The sequence below is a fragment of the Pristis pectinata genome, unplaced genomic scaffold (assembly GCF_009764475.1).
Source record: "Pristis pectinata isolate sPriPec2 unplaced genomic scaffold, sPriPec2.1.pri scaffold_113_arrow_ctg1, whole genome shotgun sequence".
Taxonomy (NCBI): Eukaryota; Metazoa; Chordata; class Chondrichthyes; order Rhinopristiformes; family Pristidae; genus Pristis; species Pristis pectinata.
Genome location: NW_026262462.1, coordinates 97,855 through 105,554, shown reverse-complemented (window position 1 = coordinate 105,554; position 7,700 = coordinate 97,855). Strand labels below are relative to the sequence as shown.

The 7,700-nt window shown below is 55.7% G+C and overlaps 1 protein-coding gene across 1 annotated transcript; it reads left to right on the top strand.

Moving 5' to 3' along the window:
- Positions 1-397: 397 nt before the first annotated feature.
- On the top strand, positions 398-6,954 carry si:ch211-63p21.2 (FH1/FH2 domain-containing protein 3). The gene is made up of 3 exons (XM_052009788.1): positions 398-596; positions 1,628-1,796; positions 6,672-6,954. The coding sequence occupies exons 1-3, from the start codon at positions 504-506 to the stop codon at positions 6,701-6,703; spliced, it is 294 nt and encodes a 97-aa protein (XP_051865748.1). The 5' UTR covers positions 398-503; the 3' UTR covers positions 6,704-6,954.
- Positions 6,955-7,700: the final 746 nt, after the last annotated feature.

Here is a 7,700-nt window from a genome sequence, read left to right as displayed (position 1 = left end):
GGCTTTAAAGTAATGGGTGGGAAGTTCAAGGGAGATGTCAGAGGGAGGTTTTTTACCCAGAGACTGGTTGGGGCATGGAATGTGCTGCTGGGGGCGGTGGTGGAGGCAGGTACATTGGTCAAATTCAAGAGATTGCTAGATAAGCATATGGAGGAATTTAAAATAGAGGGATATGTGGGAGGAAGGGGTTAGATAGTCTTAGGCGAGGTTTAAAGGTCGGCACAACATTGTGGGCCGAAGGGCCTGTATTGTGCTGTGCTGTACTGTTCTGTGTTCTATGTTAATACACGAGGCCGCCGGGAGAGAGCTGAGAGCCGTGATGGAGGGGTTGGGAGTCAAACTCTAAGATCCCCCGACCCCCGCCTCGACTGCTCCACCCCCGGGCTCCCTGCCGCCCTCCAGGCTGACGGGATCTTTCTGTGCGCAGGTTCCACTCCTTCCTCCTGTACCTGGGCTACCCCAGCTCCTACGTCCGGAAGGCCACCGTCGGCGGGTTCTGCAAGATGATCAGCGACTTCGCCCTGGAGTACCACGTGGCCCGACACCAGATCCTGCAGCAGCGGGAACGCCGGGAGAGGGAGAAGGAACGTCGACAGGTGGGGGTCAGTCACTCACGTGCCCCCCTCCCCTCCCCCCCCACCAAGGGAGGGGGAGGGCAATCGCTGACCCTGTACCCGGGAGTGTGTGACGGGACAGTGCAGGGGGAGCCTCGCCCTGTGTCTGACCTCGTCCCCGGGAGTGTGTGACGGGACGGTGCGGGGGGAGCCTCGCCCCGTGTCTGACCCCGTCGCCGGGAGTGTGTGTGACGGGACGGTGCGGGGGGAGCCTCGCCCCGTCTCTGACCCCATCCCCAGGAGTGTGTGATGGGACGGTGCGTTGGGACCCTCGCCCCGTGTCTGACCCCGTCCCCGGGAGTGTGTGACGGGACGGTGCGGGGGGAGCCTCGCCCTGTGTCCGACCCCGTCCCCGGGAGTGTGTGACGGGACGGTGCGGGGGGAGCCTCGCCCTGTGTCCGACCCCGTCCCCGGGAGTGTGTGTGACGGGACGGTGCTGGGGGAGCCTCGCCCTGTGTCCGACCCCGTCCCCGGGAGTGTGTGACGGGACGGTGCGGGGGGAGCCTCGCCCTGTGTCCGACCCCGTCCCCGGGAGTGTGTAACGGGATGGTGCGGGAGGAGCCTCGCCCCGTGTCCGACCCCGTCGGCGGGAGTGTGTGTGACGGGACGGTGCGGGGGGAGCCTCGCCCCGTCTCTGACCCCATCCCCGGGAGTGTGTGATGGGACGGTGCGGGGGGAGCCTCGCCCCGTGTCTGACCCCGTCCCCGGGAGTGTGTGTGACGGGACGGTGCGGGGGGGAGCCTCGCCCCGTGTCTGACCCCGTCCCCGGGAGTGTGTGACGGGACGGTGCGGGGGGGAGCCTCGCCCCGTGTCTGACCCCGTCCCCGGGAGTGTGTGTGACGGGACGGTGCGGGAGGAGCCTCGCCCCGTGTCTGACCCCGTCCCCGGGAGTGTGTGACGGGACGGTGCGGGGGGGAGCCTCGCCCCGTGTCTGACCCCGTCCCCGGGAGTGTGTGACGGGACGGTGCGGGGGGAGCCTCGCCCCGTGTCTGACCCTGTCTCTGTATTCCCAGGGTGTGAGAGGGTTCGGGGAGACGGACTCCCCACCGAGCGTGGTGGCGGTGAGCTGGCGCACGTTCCCGGACTCCAGCCAGCAGCACGAAGACATGAAGGAGATCCTGTCCACCCCGGAGCGGAGCCGGAAGTTCGACAGCAGTCTGCCTCGCTCCCGAAGGAAGAAGGGTGAGCTGGGGAGAGTGGGGGAGGCTCAGCAGGGACGTCCTGGGGCCGCAGTGTCCAGAGGACATTGGGATGGGTACTTTCAGCAGGCCTCTGACAAGGTGGCGTACAGGAGGCTGTCAGATGGGAGACCGCAGTGTTCGAGGCAAGGTCCCGGAACAGAACATAGAACATTCCAGCGCAGTACAGGCCCTTCGGCCCACAATATTGTGCCGACATTTTCTCCTGCTCTAAGATCTATCTAACCCTTCCCTCCCACATAGCCCCCCATTTCTCTATCATTCATGTGTCTCTTAAATGTCCCTAATGTATCTGCCTCCACAACCTCTGCCGGCAGTGCGTTCCATGCACCCACCACTCTCTGTGTAAAAACTTACCCCTGACATCCCCCTCTATACCTTCCTCCAATCACCTTAAAAGGATGCCCCCTCGTGTTAGCCATTGTCGCCCTGGGAAAAAGTCTCTGACTGTCTGCTCGATCTATGCCTCTTATCATCTTGTACACCATAATCAAGTCACTTCTCATCTTCTCTCCAAAGAGAAAAGCCCCAGCTCACTCAACCTATAAGACGCTAACCTCATAAGACATGCTGTACAATCTTGGTAAATCTCCTCTGCACCCTCTCTAAAGCTTCCCCATCCTTCCTATCACGAGGCGACCAGAACTGAACACAATACTCCAAGTGTGGTCTAACCAGAGTTCTGTAGAGCTGCAACATCACCTTGTGGCTCTTGAACTCAATACCCTGACTAACGAAGGCCAACACTCCATACACCTTCTTAACAACCATATCGACCTGCGCGGCAACCTTGAGGGATCTATGGACGTGGACCCCAAGATCCCTCTGTTCTTCCACACTGCTAAGAGTCCTGCCATTAACCTTGTATTCTGCCTTCAAATTTGATCTCCCAAAAGTGTATCACTTCACACTTATCCGGGTTGAACTCCATCTGCCACTTCTCAGCCCAGCTCTGCATCCTATCAATATCCTGTTGTAATCTACAGCAACCTTCTACACTATCCACAACACCAACCTTTGTATCATCAGCAGACTTACTAACCCACCCTTCCACATTCTCATCCAAGTCATTTATAAAAATCACAAAGAGCAGGGGTCCCAGAACAGATCCTTGCGGAACACCACTGATCACCGACCTCCAGGCAGAATACGCTCCATCTACCACCACCCCCTGTCTTCCATGGGCGAGCCAATTCTGAATCCACACAGCCAAGTTTCCCTGGATCCCATGCCTCCTGACTTTCTGAATGAGCCGTCCACGAGGAACCTTATCAAACGCCTTACTAAAATCCATGTACACCACATCCACTGCTCGACCTTCATCAATGTGCTTTGTCACATCCTCACAGAATTCAATCAGGCTCATGAGGCACGACCTGCCCCTCACAAAGCCATGCTGACTGTCCCTAATCAGCCTATGCTTCTGTAAACGCCCATAAATCCTGTCTCTAAGGATCTTCTCCAGTAATTTGCCCACCACTGAAGTAAGACGCACTGGTCTGTAATTCCCAGGGTTATCCCTACTACCTTTCTTGAACAAAGGAACAACATTTGCCACCCTCCAATCATCTGGCACTGCTCCTGTGGCCAGTGAGGATGCAAAGATCATCGCCAAAGGCGCAGCAATCTCTTCCCTCGCTTCATAAGACATGCTCTGCAATCCTGATAAATCTTCGATGATGGTCAGTGTTGGGACCTCAACATTTCACTTCATACGTCGGTGAGCTGGAGGGGCAGAGATGGCGGGATCGTGGCCAAGTTCACAGAGGAGGCCGAGGCGGGTGGGAGGGACGGGGAGTGTCGCGGAGGAGGGGGTGAGAGTCTGCAGGAGGACTTGGACGGGTCGGGAGAGCGGGCGGAGGAGTTGCTGACGGAACACGGCGCAGGGACGGGTGGGGTCGAGTACGTTGGCGGGAAGGATGAAGGTGTGGACTATCTCCCAAACGGTGGGGGGGGGACTCAGAAATCGGAGGCGCAATGGGACTCGGGGGGGTCCCAGTGTGGGATTCCCTGAAGGTTAACTTGCGGGCTGAGTCGGCGGTGAGGAAGGCAGATGTAACGTCAGCACTCGTTTCGAGAGAACCGGAACCTAAAAGCAGGGGTGTACGGCCGAGGCTTTACAAGGCGTTGGTCAGACCGCACTGTGAGCCGTTCTGGGCCCCGTATCTCAGGAAGGACGTGCTGGGTCCCTGGAGAGGGTCCAGAGGAGGTTCGCAAGAATGACCCCGGGAATGAAAAGGTTAACGTACGAGGAGCGTTTGACGTCTCCGGGCCTGTACTCGATGGAGGATGAGGGGAGGTGTGGGGGGGAGATCTCACTGAAACCTCCCGGGTACCGAAAGGCCGGGATAGAGTGGATGCGGAGAGGACGTGGGAGTGGGAGAGTCCAGGATCCGAGGGCACAGCCTCAGAACGAAGGGACGTCCCTTTAGAACAGGGAAGAGGAGGAATTCCTTCAGCCGGCGGGCAGTGAATCTGTGGGATTCGTTGCCACGGAGGTGGGGCGGAGGACAAGTCACTGGGGGTATTTAAGGCAGAGATCGATCGGTGAGGGGGTGAAGGGTCACCAGGAGAATGGGGTTGAGGAAAAACATTCAACCATGATCGAACGGCGGAGAAGACACGATGGGCTGAATGGCCTCATTCTACTCCCATATCTTCTGGTCTAAACCGTCCAATTGACCTGATCAATGCACTTCTGAAACATTGCTTCAGGTGAGGTTATTACTGGATAATTGGTTAAAAATAAAGGAATTATCAGGCATTGGGTGTCGTTGGGAGTTACGGGGGTGAAGATCAGACAGGTTCATTATCGCTGACATATGTGGTGAAATGTGTTGTTTTGTGGCAGCGGTACAGTGCAAAGTCGTAAAAATTACTATAAATTAAAAAGGAAATCAAGAGTGCAAAAGAGGAATAATGAGGTAGTGTTCATGGGTTCACAGACCGTTCAGAGATCTGACGGCGGAGGGGGAGAAGCTGTTTCTGAATCATTGAGTGTGGGTCTTCAGGCTCCTGTACCTCCTCTCCGATGGTAGTAACGAGAAGAGGGCACGTCCCGGGTGGTGAGGGTCCTCAGTGACGGATGCCGCCTTCTTGAGGCACCGCCTCTCGAAGACGTCCTCGATGGCGGGGAGGGTTGTGCCCGCGATGGAGCTGGCCGAGTCTACAACCCTCTGCGGCCCCTTGCGATCCTGCGCATTGGGAGCCTCCGTACCAGGCGGTGATGCAACCAGTCAGGACGGTCTCCACCGTACATCTGGAGAAACTTGCAAGAGTCTTTTGGTGACATCCCGAATCTCCTCAAACTCTTAATAAAGTAGACCCACTGGCATGCCTTCGTTGTGATTGCATCAATGTGTTGGGCCCAGGATGGATCCTCCGAGATGTTGACACCCAGGAACTTGAAGCTGCTCTCCCTTCCCACCGCTGACCCCTCAGTGAGGACTGGTGTGTGTTCTCCCGACTTCCTCTTCCTGAAGTCCACAATCAGTTCCTCGGTCTTGCTGATGTTGAGTGCGAGGTCGTTGTTGCGACACCACTCACCCAGCCGATGTATCTCACTCCTGTACGCCTCCTCGTCGCCGTCTGAGATTCTGCCGACAACAGCGGTGTCATCGGCAAATTTACAGATGGCGTTTGAGCTGTGCCTGGCCACACAGTCACGAGTGTAGAGAGAGTAGAGCAGTGGGCCAAGCACACATCCTCGAGGTGATCCCAGAAGGATCTCTTCCTAGAGCAGTCTCTCTGCGACAGGCAACCTGTTTGTCTGCAACTCACTGTACTTGTGTTTTGGGAAACCTTTGTAGGATCATAATCTCTGTTAGAACTTGCTCCCTCTCAATGAAACATGCTCCAACTAAAATAAAGTAACTGTTTCATCTGCTTCATTAGCTATAAGTCTCTTCTCCTTGGTTAGAAGGGGATACCCACTCCTCAATAGTGAATATTGACAGCTTAACCCCTTCAAGAAAGAGAATAAAGTAGTTAAATAAAGTTGCCTTTGAACTGATACGGTATACTCTCCCTAAAGTGAAGATACGAGTAGGCACTTGTTACTGTTAAGACTTAAGGTCTTGACTTAAGTTTGGGACTCTAGAATGAGTCCATCACCAACAGTCTGTCCTGGTCCAACTATGTAGACGCCATGGCCAAGAAAGCTCACCAGCGTCTCTGCTTCCTCAGGAGGCGAAAGAAATTTGGCACGTCCCCATGGACCCATGCTAATTTTTACAAGAAGCATCCTATCCGGATGCATCACGGCTCGGTACGGCAACTGCTCTGCCCGGGACCGCAAGAAACCGCAGAGAGCTGTGGATGCAGCCCAGCACGTCACGGAAACCAGCCTCCCCTCCGTGCACTCTGTCTATACTTCCCGCTGCCTCGGTAAAGCATCCAACATAATCAAAGACCCCCACCCACCCCGGACATTCTCTCTTCTCCCCTCTCCCGTCGGGTAGAAGATACAAAAGCCTGAAAGCACAGACCACCAGGCTCAAGGACAGCTTCTATCCCACTGTTGTAAGACTGTTGAACGATAAGATGGACTCTGACCTCACGATCTACCTTGTTGCGATCTTGCACCTTATTACACTGCACTTTCTCTGTAGCTGTGACACTTTATTCTGCATTCAGTTTTTGCTTTTCCCTTCGTACTATCTTGATGTACCAATTTGAAGTGATCTGTATTGGATGGCAGGCAAAACAAAGTTTTTCACTGCACCTCGGTACATGTGACAATAATAAACCAATTTACACTCAATATTCTCTCAGGACGAAAAGCCTTTTCCTGTTCTTGATGCAACAGACTAAATATTCAGTGTTTAATCTTGTTCTTATATCTGTTCCTTTTCCAAAGAGATCCTCGACCAGAAGAAGTTTCCCTGGTAACAGGGCCAAGGCCAAGTCAGAAATGAGGCCTGAGCGTCGAACAGGACGGCGTCCCTGCCTTGTGAAGGATGTCTCTCTCTCTCTCTCTCCCTCCCCCCTCTCTCTCTCAGTCCCTTTCCTTCCAGCCACGGCTTCGGACTCTGTGGAGCGAGACTGTCCCAGCATGACCAGCTGGGGCAGAGTGAGAGAATTCCACAATCCGGGAATGTGGTGGTGTTGTGTGGGACAGGCCTGAGGCGGGTCAACCCGAACAATCAGCAGGCCAGGGTGCAGAGTCAGAACACTTTCTATGTGTTTATCATGCTGTTGTTTGTGATATTAAACAGAACTAAAATAAAAACCAAGGCTTCAATAATTCCCTGCACCGGGATCTACAATTATTGCTGTTTAGTCAGTTTCCGGGTTGTTAAAGGTGCTAAAAGTTGAAGACGACCTGCCAAGTTGGGCAGGAGCACAGCATAGAATAGCACGATGATCTAGTGGTTAATCTGCTATCGCACAGTGCTGGAGACCCGGGTTCGATCCTGACTAACGGCTGTGTGTCATGTGACTGTGTGACGCTCCCCAGGTACAGGAGGGGGAGGGAGGGGGTTAGAGGGAGCTCCCTAGGTACAGGAGGGTGAGGGGAGGGGGTTAGAGGGAGCTCCCCAGGTACAGGAGGGTGAGGGAGGGGGTTAGAGGGAGCTCTCCAGGTACAGGAGGGTGAGGGAGGGGGCGAGAGGGAGCTCCCCAGGTACAGGAGGGGGAGGGAGGGGGTTAGAGGGAGCTCCCTAGGTACAGGAGGGTGAGGGAGGGGGCGAGAGGGAGCTCCCCAGGTACAGGAGGGGGAGGGAGGGGGAGCTCTCCAGGTACAGGAAGGTGAGGGAGGGGGCAAGAGGGAGCTCCCCAGGTACAGGAGGGGGAGGGAGGGGGTTAGAGGGAGCTCCCTAGGTACAGGAGGGTGAGGGGAGGGGGTTAGAGGGAGCTCCCCAGGTACAGGAGGGTGAGGGGAGGGGGT

Coding starts and splice junctions, on each gene's coding strand:
- si:ch211-63p21.2 (XM_052009788.1), top strand. CDS start 504: ATGATCAGCGACTTCGCCCTGGAGTACCACGTGGCCCGACACCAGATC. Junction 597..1,627: donor GGGAGAAGGAACGTCGACAG/GTGGGGGTCAGT, acceptor CTGTATTCCCAG/GGTGTGAGAGGGTTCGGGGA. Junction 1,797..6,671: donor TCGCTCCCGAAGGAAGAAGG/GTGAGCTGGGGA, acceptor CCTTTTCCAAAG/AGATCCTCGACCAGAAGAAG.